The sequence below is a fragment of the Onychostoma macrolepis genome, chromosome 05 (genome assembly GCF_012432095.1).
Source record: "Onychostoma macrolepis isolate SWU-2019 chromosome 05, ASM1243209v1, whole genome shotgun sequence".
Classification (NCBI taxonomy): Eukaryota; Metazoa; Chordata; class Actinopteri; order Cypriniformes; family Cyprinidae; genus Onychostoma; species Onychostoma macrolepis.
In genome coordinates, this window is record NC_081159.1 from 15536169 (window position 1) to 15558379 (window position 22211).

The window sequence follows — 22211 nt, forward strand, 5'->3', positions numbered from 1 at the left end:
GCACAAGAAATATAAAACCCAAGTATGATTCTATTGAGCATTAAAGAACATCACTTCTGTTCCTCGGTGTTGTATAATGGTGAAGAATTCCCCTCTGATGTCCATTATGAGAGACAGGTCTTTTCAAAACATCTCTAGCTAGGCGGCGCAAGCAGGGCACAAACTCCACCGCAGGGCTCTTCACCCACTGCCGTGACAGCACATGTCAAAGAGGAGACAGAGGAAAAGACAGAGCTACCACATTCGTTTCTGCGATTATGTCCGTCTTCATTTAAAAGTGCTGACAAAAAGTCAGAGTAGATGTCCTTTAACTTATTCAATCGCTTTCTGGATGTACTACATTGTTTAAAAACGTGACCAAGTAGGCCCTACGCCTCACATAGGGTCCGATGTAAATTAATTTTGCATTTAAATAAAGACACTATCAACAAGCAACCAAATGTTATAACAGTTAAAACTACGGCTTAAAAGAAATTGTGGTCAGCTATTCCTTTTATTCAGCAAGGACGCATTAAATTAATCTAAAGTGACGGTAAATTGTTGAAAAATATTTTCAAATAAATGCTCATTTTGAACTTTTTATTCATCAAAGACCCCCTCCCCGCCAAAAGATGTAGCACTTTTCACAGAAATATTACGTGTTACATTGGCTTTCAACATTAATAATACTCAGAAATGTTTATTGAGCACCAAATCAGCATTAGAATGATTTCTGAATTTTGTTGACGCAAATCAATTGACCGTTGGCAAAAAGCTTGATTAACAGGCCATCTGACCAATCATAATGCCAAACCCACCATCTTGTCCGACAGCTACGGCCGGAAACTAACAATAAATACATTTTTTACCTATTAGATTGTGTTTTATTAATGCCTACACCTACCCCAACCCTAAACCTATAATGCAACAATGATTATTGTTGTACAGCTTGACAAAAATTATGCTATATTGATGTGCGCATACCCAGTAGCCATAGCTGTATCCCAACCACAAATCAGACAGGAGAGTAGATTAACTTCAGAGGACTAAAACTTGAAAAATGGTGTATTCCGCGATTAAAATAAAATACATTCTGATGTTCATTCATGTTCATTTTGAGCTTTAAGTAAATATAAAAGACGTTTCAATTCACATGCCCCTTTAACCGAGACAGTGATCTGTCATTAAAGAGCCACAAAACGGTATTTATGAATTTCCTTAAATCTTACAAAATTTGAAAGCTGAAATTCCTGAGACCATGTTTCATACCAGAAGTAACCTGCTCTGTCTTGTCTGTGTTGTCAGTTTCCTCTTTGCTCCGCGATGTATTTTTCACTGCGTGAGAACATGATGTGTAGTGTGAGAGTGGCATTGTTTGTTGGAGACAGCAACAGTTAACTAAGGAGGGCGGGCCTTTGCGATTGGTCAATTTAGTTGGACTATTTTCATTGCAACCAAATGTTATTTCACCAGGAAATTAAAGATACGACAGGAGGTTAACATGTATGATAAGTAATGTCATCTAACCACTACCTTATGTAACTAAAGACAGACAGATGCCCCATACTCGCCCAAAAGGATGATACAGTCATTGCTGGCAACCTTTCTAAATATCTACTCAAAACCTCTGTGACCATATTTTCTTTTTGAGAAGGAATCTAGCACTTATTTATACTCACACTGCAATGCAAACTGAATTATGTTTATGGAAACACAGCGGAGAAGTAACACAAACATACACAATAAAGAGTTTAAAAGTTCACACAAGGCCTGCTATGGATCTTGTTATAAGCTGAGCTTAGAAATAGTGAGATCAGAGGCAATCTGCGAGTGCCTTCTATTAGTGTCTCAATAGCACAAGCCAGTTAACAACACTAAAGCAATCTTTTCACATGTGTGTACCATCACACCGTAGTACCATCACAGTAATCACACCGCAATGCAAACAGCAAGAGATATAAACCGCATTTTAAAAGGACACACAGCGCCTCTATCTGTAAGCCTGCAGCTCAGAACAGATGCGCTGCTGTCTGAAGTGATAAATTGGACCGTGAATCTGTTAACAGAAGCCTTCATTAGGAGTTAATCTGTGCACAAACGGACACAACAGCAAATTAACCACTCACTAAAATAAAAATCAATGCTGTTCTTTAGCTTACTTCTCTGACTCACCAATCCCTGCCCCCTCCTCTCCAGTTACTATGGATTCTCCATTAAGGTATTACAGATAATGGTGACCGATTAGTGGCTGCAAGAAGGGTAAGCTAAACGACAGAGAAGCTTAGCATGATGTCATTGCTTGTCTTTCTGCTTTTCTGATTTAAACTGTTTCTAGAAAATCTGGAATCTGGGTTGTGACCTTATCAAAAGCCACTCGCATCCAAATGAAGCTGACATGAAAGAAAGATGATTTGCATTTCAAGACATGACACTGCAATTTTTTCTAATCTTGATGAGATGAGTGTTTGGAGTAGACAGGTGGGACGGGCAGAGAGGGCTTTACTTGAACCCACGGACTGAATGTGCATTGTAGATGAGAGTGTAAGGGTCTGGCAGTGGCCACTTCAAACATAGGTTCTTGTGAGCTCAGTGAAGAAGACGTGAACCAAGCCATTGTCAAATTTAATTTCAGTCAAGCACGAAGCTCAGGTACATCCAAGAAGACAAAGACAGACAAATTCAGTGAACATCTTTAGTAGAATGGCCTGAAACAAGATGATGGTCCATGGAGGAGAACAAATGCATACCTGTGAAACCATCACCTTTGAGCAAAATTTGCCTTTCTGACATTGAAATAGGCCGTTTACGCAATTTGTGCAAATTCCAGTCATGTGATTCACCTTTTCTCCCCCATCGGACTGGAGTTTGCAAAACTGTATGACCTTCTTTTTACTGTGGAGCATAAAATATATTTTTAAATCCTAGCTAACTTCATTACACTTAAAAAGGATGTGTTGAAAACAACACAACCTGTTTTGTTTCTTAACACACCACTGTGTCTATATAAGGACAACACGTTTCATGTTAATTTTAACTCAACCAATGTGTTAATCCTGATAGCACACAAAGTGTTACACTTTTTTTTTTACACACTAATGTGTTATAGTTACACGATTTGTGTCAAGTACGTGTTATTTTTGATTCATTTGAACAAAATCTGTACGCAATAAAAACACAATAAACATGTAGTTTATATAGAATTTATTAAACCTGCATTTACACAAAGTCAAAATGCAAAAAAGTAAACAAAAAAAATTAAAATTATATATATGATAATTTAATCATTAACAATGTCACTTGAGTGAAAAACTCCTGAAGAGTTAATATCAAGTTCGTATTTTGAATTTTTCAAAAAATTGATATTCGACATCACACATTATTAATTATTTATTTATGTATTTTCATCAGCATGCAGCTGATGGTGAGGTTTGGTGAGTCTGTCACATCAATAACCGTCACAAGTGTTTCAGGGGCTTCTTCCATTCAAAGCTGCAAGAGTGCAAATAAAGACACATGTTATTTATACACATAACGAGTATAGCAAGCTAATGTTAGTTAGAAAGCCAAAAAAACTTAAGCGTCAGAGATAATGTTAACATCTTGGGGCATTTTACACAATACATGGCACAGTGAGATCTGTTCAGAGATGAGGTGAATGGCGTGAATCTCCTCATGTGAAACACTACAACGTGTCAATGATTAATTAAAAGCAACTGCACTCACAATAAATCTAACAACAGAAACCATAAAGCTTGCTATAGTAGGTTCCCACCACTGAAATCATATAGCGTTAACACGGGCACGGCTCACACCGCCATTCATGAGGCAGTTTTCCGGCTACTGCGTATGTGTGTAAAATGCCCCTCGACCACTTACAAATGATTACAAAAGATAGCCTATTTAAAAAAACTTCTAATGCCAAATACAAACATTTTTCTTACCTATACACATGGAAGATTTCCACCGCTGATGAAAAGGTGAAGTGTGAGGAAACTAGCTTGTGAAAAAAATAACGGCTCATGTTGGACACACTGCATTTTTTCTTTTTAACACACAAAATGTGTTAAAATAGTCACAACACAAAAAAGTGTGTTAAAAATGAACACATCCTTATAACACAGCCAACAGCAAGAGACAAGCAAGACAATGTGATTCACTCCAATAGTTAAGCATGCTATAGGCCTAATTGCGTGTGCTTAAATGGATAGTTCACCCAAACATCAAATTTGCTGTTAATTTACTCACCCTCAGGACATCAAAGAAGAACAGTATTTTTAGCTGAAACTGTGGTCCTTGGTGATTAAAAAAAATGCAAGTCAGCGGCTTACAGTCACATTGAGACAAAAAAAAACAGAGGCAACAAAAAAATTAATGAACCAATCGGCATCTGCAAGAAACTGCATTATTTACATTATTACCTGCAATCCATAGCCTCAGGCAAAATGGGGAAATCTGCAAACTGGTTTCAGCTAAAAATCTTTACTGTTTTACTGAACAAACAAATGGATTGCCTGAGGGTGAGTAAATTAACAGCAAAATTTCATTTTTGGGTGAAATATCCATTTAAGAAGCGCTGTGTATGAGGGTGTGAAACAGATGTGCAATTGCAGAAAAAGCGCCCCCAAGTAATAACCTTTACTGTGCACAGATGGTGCTCGATGACCTGAACAATCAGCTTTGACATACTGTTATAGTCACACACCTCACACTACCTTTGTTTCCTCGTGCTTCACTCATCATTTTCTCACGTGAAAGAGCAAATGTTCTTCATCCTATTACATCTCGCTGCCCTCCTTACCCCTTAATCACTCTATTAATACATTTCTATGAATAGCCACGGCTCACCCTCACCACGCATTTAGAACTTAATTAAGTGGGTGAGGACAGAAGGGTGTGTGTATTTAAGAGACAGAGAGCGATGCTATTATAAACCTCGCCGTCTCGGCCATCATGTCAACAGTGTTGTACAGTGCCTCGATGTTGTCTAAAGCAGTTCCTGTTCTGCAGCTCTCACAGCTCACCTGCACAGCCTGAAGCCAAACATTACAACCATTTCTGCTAGTACCTCAGTCAATACATCATGCGGGGCAAGCAGCTGTGTAATGTCACAAACTCGTGAATAAAGATGAATAATTCAAACGATTCATACCAATCGACTTGAGCTGGGAAAGTGAAACCAACCTTTGCTCTGCTCTCCCAGAATCAGTTCATGATCTATGAAAATCATGTTAAATCACAAATCACACTGGTCACTGTGAACAGATCTGTGCTTCACACTCAAAGAGTGAGTTTCAATAACTGTGTGGGCTCAAGCAGAGAACATTTCAAAAGAACATGCTGCTCTTAGTAAGAACAAGAGGATGAATAAAAACAAGGGCAACATTTCTACTAAAGCTGAGAATCAGAATAGGTAGTCAGCATTTATCCATGCTAATAGTAAATAGGTTTTTGACAAATTAAATTAAATCAAATAGAATTAAGAATAAAACTGAATTTAATGCTATACCTGGTCATTTGTGCTATCATAATCACTTAGGGTAAACGTACACATTAACTTCACCAAAATCTACATCGAGACATTTTTAGTGCACAAGATATTGGTTTCAGTACAAAAAGTTATGTTAAAATAAAATATTAATCTCTCACACAAAAATATTTAATTTTATCTTAAATGACAAAAGCATTTCAATTAAGATATATATCATTAAATTCAAAAGGTCTGTATATTTTTGTACCCTTTAAGCACACCTGTTCTCAATAAGCTCACTTCATGTTTTATTAGAAATTCTTGTTTATTTTAAGGAACATTTTTAAGGAATAATTGTAAAACAATATATTTTTTTGAAGGTACAAAAGTCAATCACAATAAAAAAAAAAAAAACAGAACACTAAAATCAAGCAACAAGGCATTCGATTTGATCAGTTATATATTCATAGTGAAGTGTCATTTAAGCACATTGCAACATCTAGACTAGTCCACGTTCAGCTAAGTAACATTCAAAAATCAAATAAAACATTTAATTCATGTGGATGAACACAGAAACTAGCCTCATTATGAAACCTCTTATTAAATGGATGTCAGCTTATCTGTAGTCTCTTATGGCTGGAATACACTACATGATTTTTGCCCCGACTTTCCACAGATTTACAGTCTGGAGAAGTTGATGCTAGTTGCCAAAGATCAGAGCCAGTCTGTAGATTTGAGTCGACAGAATCCATAGAAAATCGATTAACTTAACGTGACAACCATCAGTTAATAAGTCTGTTTATGAAGTATTTACATAGACGTTCAATGTGGAAGAGCTTAAAGAGAGCACACTGAGCTTAATTGGAGCAGCAACAATTTTTAATAAATTTCATGTAATATTTATTAAAATGACAGGATTTGTGCTAAATAAATAGTCTAGGTCATGTATTAAGTTCATACATATTTTGATGAGCAACTATTATTAACAATATCTATGAAATTCTACTTTTTCTTATTGATGTCACACTGAAGCTGTGTGATTTTCATAGTAGTGCACCCTTTAAGCTCACCTTAAAATAATATGAAATCTTTAAAAATTACAGCACTGTAAAACCACAGACCAGCAATAAACTGTCAATGTATAATATTATGGATGTGAAAGTACTAGCCAGTAATGCATGTGAAGTAATATGTTAGCGTAGCACACAATCTTATACAGCTAGTCAGCTAACTGTGTTCTGTAGCATCTGTTGCTAAAACTATCTCTTGGATCTAATGTAATTATTTCCCACATCCAAGTTCCAGGTTAATATGCAAAAGTCTGAACATTAATCTCTTAATTGTACAATAAGTAGTGAAACATACCCAAAATAAAGGCTTAAAAATCTAAAAAAAAAAAACTAAAAAAAACCTGCACATTTAAGGGGCTCCTCTTTTGGTGGAAGTTTTCAGACAGCTTTCAAAATGGCCACCAGACAGTGTGAACACATGGAGACTCATATCTCAGTGTGCAATTATCTGATTGACTTGAAATTATAGGAGATATATAGTAACAAACATATCAATTGGTTAAGACATCAAGTAGGATAATAAATTATTTTTTCTTTTTATAATCTGAGCTCAAAAATGGAAGTGTGCTTAATGGGTACGTTTACCCTATATTTACACACTGTAAAAAAAGTCCGTAAAAATACAGTACAATATACCGTAATAATTTGAAGAAATTTTCCGTATTTGGTTTTTACAGGTGTTTTTCCGTATTTTTTTAATTAAATTACGTTTTGCATTGTGGGAACAAGAAGCTCAGTCGATTATCGGCGCGAAAACAGTGCTAGAGCAGGCGCCATTATTCACGGATTTTAAAGTCGGATTTCGGGTTTGGGGAACTGTTCTTACACTTCCGTGGTAAATTAGTTTTTGTTAAAATGTAACAAACTGTAACTTTAACTTAGTTGCTGTCTAGCTTGTTTGGTAAATGGATGTCGGAGCCGTCATATTTAACACTTTCAGCACACTGTCACATCTTACTCGACGACGTGGAGGTAAGTTACTTGTTACAGTGTTCTCACTTTTAGTTTTATAATTAAAAGTTAATTAACTTTTTAATTGTTGTTGCGGTGTATTTTTTACTGAGCGTGTCCTAAAGTAACGTTACTGAGGTGATGTTAAGCAGCTGTAAGAATGTTAAATCTGAGGTACAACTGTTTAGAGCGCTTTATTCCTTCAACAGGAGCTGGCAGAGTAATTGTCAAGAAAAGACGACACCATTTCCAATTTTTTTATTTTTTTTTTATTTTTTTTGAGATTAAGATAAGACTAGGTGAAGATCTGACATCGCAGAATTCTCCAAGGATAACGCCTTTTCTGCCAACGAGGTAGGTTTAGACTTTTTATTGTCTTGTTTATGTTAAACACACACAAGAAGTTAATTCGGTGACGTTACTGGCACGCTGTCTGTGAACACACGTCATGCACGCGCAGAGAATGCCGCTTTATCATTATTATTATTTTTAAATTTGAGACAGCGCGTCAGTAGCGCACAGAGTTCTCTCTCTCACTTACACGGACAAAAGCACACAAAATTATGTAAAAATGACAATTTTTGGCGAGTGACAGTCTTAAATAAGTTAATGTCTTGACTGATGTAAAGAGTTGGGATGTGTCAGGTGTGAGTCATGTGGGACAGCAGTTCATGAGATTCATGCTGTTTCTTTTGTTTTCTTTTCTAATGACAGGTCTAATTGCTGCTGCTGTACTGTACACCCCAAGCACCCCCTGCATTCTTATCATGGGTTTGTATTCCGTTTTATTTATTAACTGTTTTTATTTTATTTACCATTAGGCCTGTTCAATACTGACAAAAAATTAGTCATTGAGTCATTTATTCAGTTGACTTTTGTTTGTGTAGGAAAGATTTAATCAATGTTTGGAGTGGCTTTCTGAATTCACCATGTGTTTTTTATAATTTCTTATTTGTTACTGGTGATTCCAGATTGCTGTCATTCAAGAAGTCATCATTTCCTCCCTTTGTGGCTGAGCTACACATTCTCTGTTTTATTTTAAACATAAAACATCCAGAGGAGATGGCACCTACGCTGGAATCCATACAAATGTAAGGAATTTATGTAATGAGACTGTATAAAGCATTTTATTGTGTTGCTCTTTAGTTGAAAATAAAAGGGTTAGTTCACCCAAAAATGACAATTGTGTCATTAATTACTCACCCTCATGTCATTCCAAACCCATAAGACCTTTGTTCATTTTTGCAACACAAATTAAGATATTTTTGATGAAATCTGAGAGCTTTCTGACCCTACATAGACAGCAAGGGTCCTTACACAATCAAGGCACAGAAACGTATAAGGACATCGTTAAAATGGTCCATGCGACATCAGTGGTTCAACTGTAATTTTACGCTATGAGAATACTTTTTGTGCGCAAAGAAAACAAAAATAACTTTATTCAATGATTTCTTCTCTCCTGGGAGAGTCTGCTGCCATTAACCAGAGTACCACAACGCATGCGTGTGCGTTCATTTGCCAGTAAACAAAGTGCAGCGTCAGCACCACCGTGGGTCAGAGAGCTCTCAGAGTTCATCAGAAATATCTTAATTTGTGTTCTGAAGATGAACAAAGGTCTTACGGGTTTGGAACGACATGAGGGTTAATAATTAATGATAGAATTATCATTTTTGGGTGAACTAACTCTTTAGGTATATCATAAAACATTGAGTGCGTTTACATGGACCCTCTTAATGCGATTATAATGATATTTTGGCGATATTGCGATTATGCTTTACCTCATGTAAACGCAATACTTCGATCTAAATAATACGATTAAGCTCATAATCGCAGCAAGCATAATCGTATTAACATAGGTGGCGTACACCGATTTTAATCGGAATATACAGGCATGTAAACACCTTAATCGCAGTATTGCCGCTCTGACCAAAGTGCGCATGCGCCAGACATATGAATAACGTGACACGCACCTGTAATAATACGGAGATTAGAAACGATGGAGGGAAGAAAGCATCGCATTCTGAGGAAAACACAACAAGCTGCCAGCAGTCTCTGTGCAACATGATCTCACAGAATTCCGTGTAATGTTCACGGACTTAACCCCGAATCTGTGGTGGCATCACGGAATCGCCGAAAATTCCGTGATGGACTCACAGAAAAAATTCGTGATGGACTCACAGAAGTGATACCAATGTAAGTCAGTGACAGGCATCAGCCGTGCTCACGCACGGAAACCAGTGAATCCGTGCATGGACCACGGCTGATGCCTTCTGTGAGCCCATCACGGAATTTTCGGCGATTCCGTGATGCCTCCACAGATTCGGGGTTAATTAAGTCCGTGAACATTACACGGAATTCTGTGAGATCAGGTTGCTCTGTTCTTACCCTCATCCAGAAAGGACGAACAGAACGCGACGGCAGCGTATAGGCAAACAAATTCCATCATATTTCTATCATGGCGCGAAAAGCGTGGAATACAGCGATACAAAATCATTATGCATTAGGCGTAAATAGATTAAAACAGCGACCAGTAACACTGCTCTTTCTGAGTCCATCATTTGTGCTGTCCAGTGGGGTATGTGAATAATGGCAGTGAAAAATTAACCACAATTCTTAGCGAATAATAAGAATAATGGAAATTGCATGTAAGCGGAGTAAGAGCTTTGCTCTTGACATGTAAACATCAAAATGCGATTAAGTCCTTACTCTGATTATTGGAAATAATCGCAATATTCGTGCGCATGTAAACGCAGTCATTGTTGACAAGATCACATGACCACATGCAATTGGAGACCACTGGAAATGCAAGTTTAGCATTTTATAATCAATGTTTGAACTGGAAAGTATTTGGAATAGCAGCTGATAATTCCATCTCAACCTGTTCTGCATGTTACTCTGTACTTCACTTTCACTCATTTCGTTTCTTGTCATTTCCAGTCTTCCTGTGAAGAAATCCTGAACGAGGGTCAAAGGTTGAGATGATGGGAACCTACGCTTCCAAGACTTTGAGAATCCATGTACAATTTGAGCTTGGACTGAACATGCAGAAAAAAAAGTAGTTTCCACAAACTGGCACATGACAAGAGATACTAAAAGCACACAAGTTTAGTTTAGTATAGTTGTATAGTATAGTTTCACATTGAAATGTGAGGCATGAGTGCATGAATCTTTTTTTTATTTTCAAATGCTGTACAAGAAAGTGTTTTTTGCAGTACCATGTCAGTTGTAGATGCAGATAATTTAGCATGAATTAGAGGTTAGTAATCTAATTTAAAGGGTTAGTTCACCCAAAATGTTATATGAAAAATCTTGTTCCAATCCTGTTAGACTTTTGTTCATTTTTGGAACACTAATGAAGATCCTTTTTAATGAAATCTGACAGCTATACCTTATTGGACCTTGAAATGGTTGTTGTATATAATAGTTGTCAATGGAGGGACAGAAAGCACAGAGATTTAATTAAAAATACTCTTTGTTTGTGTTCCAAAGATGAATGAAAATCTTATGGATTTGGAACAGTATGAGGGTGAGTAATGACAGAATTCACATTTTTGGGTGAACTGTCCTTTTAAATAATATTGTGTTCTTCTATAGGTTAAATGGTGTAAACACTGGAACATTTCACTTGACTATTGACTATAAGTCTATAGCAATTGTTATTAATGACAGCCCTGTCTTTGTATTAATTTTTTTTCCCCATGTATTTGAAAATATTTTGAATCTTGACAAATCTTCACAATGAAGTTTATCTTTGTGACCACTATTTGGTGCAACAAGTCAAGTACCTGCTCATGTTTTCTTTTTTCTGCATGTTGCTGTTTAAAACTAAAGTGTTCCACAATACAAGCATTTTCAGTGGTGCTTTACACATTGTTAAATTAATTGATGTAATAATATTTTTGTCTTCACCTGTTTAAGGCAAATAAAAGCTACTGAACACACTTTTAAGAATGTTTACATGAGGTAAAAATAAACCATGTTCAATTTGTATATATTGTGCTTGATTTATTTGCTACTAAAGATAGGCCTATGCTATAATTTTTTAGAAATTTCTGCATTAAGGATTGTCCGATTATGGTACAGAAGAAAATGTAAATCTACAGAATTTTCCGTTTTAATGTTGAAGGAAATGTCCGTAAATTTAATAGAAAATATCCTGGCAAATATCCTATATATTTTCTGCCAGCGCCGTTTTTTTATGGAATTTTTTTTTTACAGTGCATTGTTCAAAAGTTGGGGGTCAACATGATTTTTATTATTATTATTATTTTTTTTTAAAGTCTCTTATGCTCACCAAGGTTGCCTTTATTTAATCAAAAATACAGTAAAAAGAGTAATATTGTGAAATATTCATATTAATACACACATTGTTCTTCCTTGTCAAAGAATGTTCTCTTTTTCCATAATACTGTAAACCTACATCTTTTGTTAAGCACTTTGTAAACACGGTCCTACATAAAGTTTTTTCTTAAAAACTTCCACTGGTTTGGAAGGGATTAATTTTATTTTACAATAATAAAAGACCTTTAAATATTGCATGGTTTTTCTTCTGCTCTTTAACATATGACTGACAAGCTATTTTGTTCAGTCTTACAGACTTTCTACATTTAGTCATTATTATGCAGAAATTATGCAAAACATCATACAACAAGGCTTACATCTGAAACAAGTCTTTTCTCTAAGAAGGGATGAAAGGAGAGAAGATGGAATAAAAGCTTCTAAACGATCAGCACGTCATGAATGTTTTGATCTGAGAGCTTTTGGTGGCTGTATGATCTAGCAAAGTATTTTTGGAAAAGCTTAAAGAAAATCCACAATTAATCCGCATTTGTCATTTTTCAAGTATTTTAGGAGTAGTAGCACACACACACACACACACACACACACACTACAGACTCCAGCATATTGAGCGGATTCTGAATTGGCCATTGCCTTCATGTGTTCAACAAACATGTCTGTGATTTGGTACAATGCTCAACGCTGCAAAGAGACTGACTCACTTGATTAAGCACCCAAGGAAGGGCAGAAAAAAAGCTGAGAAGGCAGGAAGGGACAAGTACAGATAAAAAGGGCAGGAAGTAATGTGGGATGGGGGAAATGAGTGAGTGGATGAAAAGTGTCACAGCGAGTGCTGACAATGGCTAAAGATGGAAGAGAGAGGAGAAAAATTATGGAAAGTTCACAGCTAATATTCTTATATGAATCCCCATCATCATGCTGAACTTTAAGATCCTAAAACAGTCTTTAAACTCTTATAAAATAAAGTTTCCAAACAGGGGTTTCTGTTGCAATGCAATAGAATAACCAATTTTTGGTTCCCCAAAAGAACCTTTCTGTGCACAGCTCTTAAAATAACCATTTTTTTCCTCAGTGTGAAAAACTTTTTAAAATGTCTAAAGAACATTTTGTGGAATGGAAAGGTTCAATGGATGTTAAAGGTTCTTCATGAAACCATATATGCCAATAAAGAGTCTTTCAATTTAAAGAGTATAAGGGAAAAACGGGTAAATCAAGCAACAATCAAATAGTGAGCACAGCCATTATTGCAGAAAGTGCCAAAGTTACTTGAAATCAGCTTTAACAGTTCAGACTTTCCTACAGGAAGATGTTGCTATGGCAACCTCAACAAGTACGTAACAGATGGTCGAGGGTCCTAAACAGCATAAAGGCAAGATCAGAGTCACACCAGTGTGTGCGAGAGAGTTACCAGAGTGACAGAAATTAACAGTATAGAACAGAAGACATAAGCACATTATCACACACTATGACCTTTCTACCACCATATGTGACCCTGGACCACAAAACCAGTCTTAAGTGTCAATTTTTTCGAAACTGAGATTTATACATCATCTGAAAGCTGAATAAACAAGCTTTCCATTGATGTATGGTTTGTTAGGATAGAACAATATTTGGCCGAGATCCATATATCTGGAATCTGAGGGTGCAAACAAAATCAAAATATTGAGAAAATTGGCCTTTAAAGTTGTCCAAATGAATTCTTAGCAATGCATATTACTAATCAAAAATGACGTTTTGATACATTTACAGTAGTAAATTTACAAAATATCTTCATGGAATATGATCTTTACTTAATATCCTAATGATTTTTGGCATAAAAGAAAAATCTATCATTTTGACCCATACAGTGTATTTTTGACTAAATTGCTACAAATATACCCCAGTGACTTGAGACTGGTTTTGTGGTCCAGGGTCACGTATGACAATCGCATAAGCACAAAAAGTACTTGGATACTTAAGTCACAACTAAAAGACTGGGGTTGTTATTCTTTTTTTTTTTTTCATTTTTCTTTTTTAAATGTTTCTTATGCTCACCAAGTCTACTTTAAAAAAAAGAAAAAAAAGAAAAAAAAAGGAATTACAACAAAAACAGTAATACTGTAAAATATTACAACTAACAATACTAATAATACATTATCTTATTAGTTTCTATTTTCAGTTCAAATAAAATGTATTCCTATGATGGATTTTTTTAGCAGCCATTACTCCAGTCTTCAGTGTCACACGATCCTTCAGAAATCATTTTGATATGATAATCTGATGCTCAAGACACATTTCTTATTATAATCAGTGTTGAAAACAGTTGTTCTGCTTAAAATGATGATAGATTTTTTTCAGGATTCTTTGATGAATAAACCATTTGAAATTAACAGCACTGATTTAAAATAGAAATATTTTGCAACAACATAAATATATTCATGGTCACTTTTGGTCAATATAATGCATCCTTGCTGAATAAAAAAAAACAAAAAAATCAGTTGCCTAAATAACAAAAACAAAAAATCTTACTGCCCCCTTTTTCAAAATAAACACTACTTTGATATTTTGTTATATAATGCAAAGACATGCATGTTGAAATGGGGCTTAAGTGACCAAATACGTTTGGTGCCACTGAATAAATATGTTTTATATATCTTAAAAAGATCCATTACAGAGACTGTTACTTGGCTGCAGGTCTTGTAAATCATTCCTCCAACAGGACACAGAAATAGCCCTGTCAATACTGTCCTACACACCAGCTGACTGAGTCTTAGTCCGATGATCTCAAGGGTCTGAGTCATCACAAATCCACATGCCCACACGCTCAGCCCTTGAGTGCCAACTTGGCATCTGAAGACACAAAACGAGAGTAGTGCGTGTAACATTTCAGCAGGCGGCAGGTCTGCTCAGATCGATGAAATTCACAGTTGCCTTTGTTTTTCTGTTAAACAATATAGAAGAATCCATCAGCCAACATGCTGCGCTCACTTCAGGAGCTGTGCTGTTTAATTGAGTGTTTAGTGTTTATAGTGATCTGAGCTCAAGCTGTAATTCTGTTGTGATTTACACATCACAGACAGCAAACAATCAGGCATGACTGTAGAGTACAGAAAACACAAGTCTCAGTCATGTGCCTGCAGTGACACACACTTATATCATCTGTGTGAGCAAGAACTAGTCAGCAGGATAGTATGACAGCACGCAGTTAGTAAAAGAGTGTAAAAAGTGTATGTTTGGGGTAGAAAAAAAAAAAAATCCACCACACCCACATTTCACTACGTATTTGTACCGGGGTTTACCTCGTGTCCTGAGGTGTCCATTTTCAAGAGCATTTATGGCAATTATCTGTATAGCTGTTAGCCACAGAGAAAATTAGACTGCGAATGGGTGTAACAATGAATTAATCACAGCAAACAAAGACACAGTACAGTCTCCATGATATAACAAAGTGTGCACTGAAAGCAGCAGTCTGAGCACATATGCCCTCTCTCAGCCTCACTCGTCACAGCACTAGTCTGTGACAAAACCATTTGATATGTTTGTCACGATAACATTAATAACAGAAAAAAACAACTCCAGAGATACATCCAAAAAACATGAGAGAGCATTTGCTGAAGCATATGGCTTTCTGACAACCGTTTACTAAATTCAATGTTCCAAATACATGTCAGAAAATGTTGCAGGACAAGCTGGAAGTTAGCATCATGGTTTCCTTGACAAAAATCCATAAGGATCTTTCCATTGGCATTTGGATTATTGAAGAAATTAAAGGGGTCATGCCTTTGTTTTTATTTTGCACTGCTCTTGAGGTCCACTTATGCCATCAAGATTTTTACATCAAAAAAAGATAGATCATTTAGAAGCAACAGGCTATTTCTGTCCTGTTTTGACCCCTCTCATCTGAACAGGTGTGGCAGATTGTAGATTCAGAAGTAAACGCCCACTGCTATGATTGGCTAAGAGCTGTGCATGTTTGACAGCCTACATCCTTCACAGATGGACGCTGCTGTGATTTAGGTTAAAAATGCATAAACACTCATATCAAATGACCTGTAATAACAGACAAAGCAACAGTGATCACGTAATAAAAACAGTTACTCATAATTGTGTGGTGCGACATTACTGTTGGATCTAATATAGTCGGCAAATCCCCGGTAAAATTAAGTGAACAAAGGACAAAGTTCTTACAGATGTGGTCTGGCACTTCATTAAGAATAAAGTTCATCAAATAACACTATTACGTCATAAAGTGGCACAATCCACAACCTGTCCTTTTGGAAGACTGGTTTCAATGTAAGCAGCTGCTTTAAGACTAATGAGAAAGTTTTGAGTTCTAAAACTTACAGAATATATAAACTTACTCTTATATGCCAAAAGATCAAGGGAATTTTGATTTCTCAGTTCTCAGATTTTGTTTCTTACACATTTTAACATGTAAGAATCAACGTCACCACCACAGCTTCCAACAACTCTTTAAATCTTTATTTAAAATCTACAAGTTGGAAAGTTTGAGTTAGAAAATTTGCAAGAGTGCGAGTATAAACACAATCAAAAATCCACTGACTTCGGGACAATGGAAGTGGAAGTGCAAAAATGCTAAATTTACTCCTGCAGCACTCTACTGAATATCAACAAACCTGAACATGCAAAATGAATCATATAGACAGAGAGTTTCTGATTTATGGAAAACCGTTTCTGTCTCAGAATAAAAATCTTAATATTAATACAATTACAATAATTACAGTAGTAATAAAACTAACTGAAGGGCAGAGTGATGTATAATTGATGAATAGGATAGCATGTTTAGTACCGTTACATCACATTACCAACAGAGAACCTAGTCTATATTGTAGGATCTAAAAGAAAAAATGTTTCTGTTTGAACCACCTGAGAAGACTGCATAATACACACACAGCAGGACAAATGTCACAGATTCAGCAATGTCAGCTCACATGAGACCGGTGGAGAAACTTCAGAGCATGTGTGTGTAATGTGTTCATGACAGAAACAGATGCACAAAGCAAACCAAGAGGACGGTGTCCAGACAGAAGAGAGGGTAAATGAGAATGCATGTGTCTCTGTACAGGGGCAACGAATAGAGAATATGAAGTATGAGTATGTGTGTGTAGAAGAATAAGATGACATACATTGCACAGTACCTGTCGTGTAGTCCCATGGACATGGTGTCTCCTCTATGCACAGGGTGGTCCATGCCCAGGCACAAAACCCCAGAACACCTTGAAACATCAGCAGAAAGACAGGAACATCAGGAGTTATGGAAATAATCAAGATAGGGGTAAAATCTAATTTATTTAGTAGACTTGTTTTCTGTGGGTTGAGATACTCAAACAGAGTTGTCTTTGACCATGTTTAACCCTCGGGTTGTGTTCGGGTCAAATTGACCCGGAGAAGATTTTCTTTTTCCTGAAGATACTAGTTAATGTTATCGCATTGGACTCAAACTTACTGACTTTGTTCACACAGAGTATAAGTACTTCTCAGAATTTTTTGTGGGTTTTATTTCACCTAGTCACACTTGTGGTGTTCCCGGTCAAAAATGACTGGACTCAACTTGTTTTCTTTCATTTAGGACTGGTTTTGTGTTTCTATTTGCATCTGATTAATCATAGGCCTCATTTATCTGAAAGTAGGCACCTCATTTTTTGAGTGAAAAAAATATTTTTTATGAATAATTTTCACAATACGAGATAAAAATTATGAAATTTGCACTGTTTATCACACTAGAAATGGCCGGCCATTGAAAGTGAATGGGGAAGATCACAAAAAACAGTACCAGTACTCTGAGAGAAGATGAAAACCTCAAAACCTATTGTCATAATGTTTTGTCTAGAATATATGATGAAAGAGATTCTTTTGAAGTCAATGCAGGCTAAAGACAAGGCAGTTTGAACGTGTGTGTGAGAGAGTTATCATAAAAGCATATAGCATGCAGTTCAGGGTAGGATGAAATGGGTGTAATACTCACAATAGTTTGTATGCATGGATGTGTGTGTGTGTGTGTTAGCATGAGTACACATGCATCTCCACACGCACAGGTCCAAGGCCTTTATGTTTGCAAGCACAACATGCTCCTGAACACTAGTTGTTTCTCTTACTTTCATTGTTCCCCATTCACTTTCAATGGCCGGCCATTTTTGACAAGTGTAACTTTTAGGGCTGGACCAGAATATTCGTTCGGTAGGTTGGCATTCGATTTTCAATTTTTTTTTTCACTAACACCTGGCATCCCCAACGAAACGTTCTCATTCGCGCTTGAATATGAATAGCCCATGAGTGAACGTCATGAACCAGTTCATCTGGAAGAGAAGACAAAAATGCCGAAGACCTCAGCTGTGTGGGAGCACTTTAAATTGAGTGAGGACAAGACAAAGGCAGTGTGTGCCAAATATACGATTTGAAACTGGCCTACCACAACAGCACATCAAGTTTGAAAAATCACCTGAGTTCTGTAAGTAGTACGCCTATAGTATATTTTTGGTGTAAAAAAACGAGCTGCTTTTATCCGCCATGTTAATCAGTAATTTAAACAGACCTGTGTGTTTTGTATCACTAATGCAGTGACCGTTCTAGAAGCATATAAGGCCGCTTCCGGCTCGCACTGTTCTGTAGTTTATTAAAATTTTATTAATTCTGAACGTGTCGCGTGTCCATATTGCACCAAAATGCGACACTGCACTCTCTTGGGTCCGCAGCAACACACCCGCCACACAAGTCGATTGGATGAACGGTTCTGGACATAATAAAAATGCAAACAGACACACAGAGTCACAGAGATTCCTGCCTTTATTAGAGAGAAGAATATGTTCAGCCCCTCCCTCCGAAGCTTCGAATATTCGGTGTTGATTACTACCGAAGCTTCGAAGCTCAAAAAATTATATTTGGACCAGCCCTAGTGACTTTGTACAATTTTGTACAAAATTAAAGCATTTAAAAGCAAACTTCCTGATTACACATTAAAGCACACTAGTGTGAGAAACAGTGCCAATTCTCATAATTTTCTTATCTCATATTGTGAAAATTATTCATAAAAAATGCTTTTTTCACTGAGGTGCCTACTTTCGGATAAATGAGGCCTACCATTAATCAGATGCAAATAGAAACATAAAACCAAGCCTAAATGAAAGAAAAAAAAAGTGGACAAAAAGATTGAATCCAATATTTGGTGATAATATAGCATAATGAGAGATTTATAAGCAATTGTTTGGAGTCCGGTCATTTTTGACCGGGAACACCACAAGTGTGACATTTTGCAATTTTGTACAAAATAAAAGCATTTATAGCATAATGAGATTTTTAAGCAATTATTTGGAGTACGGTCATTTTTGACCGGGAACTCCACAAGTGTGACAGGAATCCGAACACAACCAGAGGGTTAAGCAGATTGTAATAACAGTAATTCTGTGAAATATTATTACATTTCAAAACAAACATTTTCTATCTCATCTTTATATATTTCAAATGTAATTTATTCCTGTTATGGCGAAGCTGAATGTTCAGCATCCATTACTCCAGTCTTCTGTGTCACATGATCTTTCAGAAATGACACATCATGAGTTGGTGCCCAAGAAACATTTCTTATCATCACTGTTAAAATCAGTTTTATTAGTATTCTTGGTAACACTTTACAATAAGGTTCATTAGTTAAACATTAGTTAATGTATTAACTAACATGAACTAACCATGAGCAATACATTTGTTACTGTATTTACTAATCTTCGCTAACATTAGTTAATAAAAATACAGATGTTCATTGTTAGTTCACAGTGCATTAACTAATGTTAACAAGATTTTAATAATGTATTAGTAAATGTTGAAATTAACATTAACAAAGATTAATAAACACTGTATAAGTGCAGATTATTATTATTTCATGTTAACTAATGTAGTTAACTAATGAATCTTATTGTAAAGTGTCACCGTATTCTTTCATGCATAGAAAGTCTGAAATGACCAAAATCTTTACTGTCACTTTTGATCAATTTAATGCAATCTTGCTGAATTAAAAGTAATATTTCCTTCAAAAGAAAATATTACTGACCCCTGCTTTTAAACGTATATAGTGTATGTTAATACTGCTAACAAATTTCACTTTTAGCTGCTGCTATAATCATTTATTATAAGCATTTATTATTTATAGTTGGGACAAAAATATTGATGAGTCATCCTACATTACACAGATTTTTGTACATTCAAAATGAGAAATATCCTTCCCCTGCAACCAGCCGGAAAGCAAGCAGCAATCATGCTCATGGCTGTAATGCAATTAATGCCTATTGGCTATTTTCATATGGCACAAACCCTTCCATATGACCCAAAATTTTTCTTAGAGATGCCCAATATATCAGCTAATATTAGAGATTTATGAGGATTTAATTGTTTATGCTCAGTTCCTCTTTTACGGATAGGATACTTTTGGCATCATCTTCTGCTCACTTAAAGGGATAGTTCACCCAAAAATGAAAATTCTGTGATTAATTACTCACTCTCATGTCGTACCAAACCCATAAGACAGTCAATCATCTTTGGAACAAAAATGAAGATATTTTGGATGAAATCCGAGAGGTTTCTGACCCTGCATAAACAGCAATGCAACTGAAAAGTTCAAGGCCCAGAAAGGTATTAAGGACATCAATAAAATAGTCCATGTGACATCAGTGGTTCAACCTTAAATTTTATGAAGCTATGAGAATACATTTTGTGTGCAAAGAAAACAAAAATAATGACTTCATTCAACAATTTCTTCTCTTCCATTTCAAAATTCAACCGTGTTCATGACAATACCACGACACCTGTGTGTGCATTCCTCACTTAAATATCAAAATATCTTAATTTGTGTTCTGAAGATGAACGAAGGTCTTACGGGTTTGGAACGACATGAGGGTGCGTAATTAAATGACAGAATTTTCATTTTTGGGAGAACTTACCCTTTAAAGTGAAACCATAAAATACTAATAATTTAATAACACTGTTAAATGCAATCTTTAGCAAATCTCAAAGTTAAAATCTAATTTTTACATTACAGCTGTTCCCATTACTGCCACTGTCTCTGAGTATTTGCAAGCAGTACAGCATATGGCATTTCTATTAATATTTAGCTGCTCATATTTTGGGCGTTGTCTGCACCCCCCCCCCCCATCCCCTTCCTCTCTCCTGTCTGATCAGGAGACAGAAAAGAAAATCATCACAGGATATACCTCATCATCTGCCACTATACACAGTTCTCTCTCACAGATAAGGAAACAAAGCTGAGGAGCAGACACTGAATTGCACCTCTGTGCAGACACTCTCGTGACAGCTGTGACCATCTCAATGACCAGCTGGAGTGTTTAACAGCTTCATTCTACAAGAGGGTGCAGCTCAAAGATCAACAAGCCAACCACTGCAAGAATAATGTGTTATCAGACTAAAGGCTGCAGAAGAGCATCTAACATGGGCTCATCTTTGCTGTGTTTCTCCATGTCAATCACAGAAAATGAACAACTAGAGTTGAGAAGCTGAAACCAATTACATACACTTTCTGAACATACAGCACCTTTTTAAAAAATACAAACAACATCTTGTAGCCTACCTAGAAATCTACACAACACAGCTCACAGATGGGTAAAGAAACATTTTCCCCATGTCCAGTGCTGGGAAGGTTACTTTGGAAATGTAATAGGGTAACTTGTAATCTGTAACCTATTTAAAATGTAATAAGTAGTGTAACTATTTCAATTACTTTACTAAGTAATGTAACTGATTATATTTGATTACTTTTCTACATTTCTAAAGAATGTTTTCAACTGTTAATAATTTTGGAACATTTAAAGCAGGCATGGTTAACCTTACAGTAGTACTCAACACTGATTACTGTCAGAATTATAATAATTTAATTTAAAGTTCAGCCACCACAAAATGAGACTTTAGCACCTCTTTTTACTTTGAGATCGTTCTGTGGTTAAATTCACATAAAACCATAACAAGATTGTTTTTGAAATCATAATCTTTGCATAGCTATATAGGAAACTGGCATCTAATAATGCTTTGGGAAAAACATCTTTAAAAAATTAAGCATACATAAACCTAAAAAGGAAATAAAACAGTTATCAAATAAGCATGTGTCCTGTTCTGTGTCCTAAAGTCCTGAAACATTGCTGTCTCATATTTTAGAGAAGTCAATGCAATTTGGGAAAGAAATCAATTTAAGTCTGTACATGTGGGTGTGTGTGTTTGAAAAATTCAGATGTAACCCCCTTTGTAATTGTTAACAATTTCATAAGTAACTGTAATTTAATTACACATTTTTTCTCAGTAACTAACTATTTATTTATTTTGTACTTAAATTACGTAATTCCATTACATGTAACTAGTTACTCCCCAACACTGCCCATGTCACACTACAAACCTCAAGAGTCTGGAGTTTGAAAAATAAACACTTATACATGAAAAAAGCAGCAAAACCACTT

General features: G+C 36.0%; 1 protein-coding gene and 1 long non-coding RNA gene across 7 annotated transcripts in view; one reads left to right on the forward strand and one right to left on the reverse strand.

Moving 5' to 3' along the window:
- The window catches only part of klhl13 (kelch-like family member 13), a 55718-nt gene that overhangs the window by 30199 nt on the left and 3308 nt on the right, over nucleotides 1-22211 (reverse strand). For 4 of the 6 annotated variants that reach the window (XM_058775827.1, XM_058775828.1, XM_058775831.1 and 1 more), the window contains exon 2: nucleotides 16893-16982. In XM_058775827.1, coding sequence (XP_058631810.1) covers nucleotides 16893-16957 — 65 coding nt within the window. In that variant the 5' untranslated portion in view covers nucleotides 16958-16982. The remainder of the gene's footprint in view (nucleotides 1-16892; nucleotides 16983-22211) is intronic. The other 2 variants (XM_058775833.1, XM_058775832.1) reach the window with 1 other exon arrangement.
- LOC131540686 (uncharacterized) lies at nucleotides 2224-13037 on the forward strand. Its single transcript, XR_009271334.1, has 3 exons — nucleotides 2224-8238; nucleotides 8439-8558; nucleotides 10405-13037. It is a non-coding gene; the product is annotated as an uncharacterized LOC131540686 (long non-coding RNA).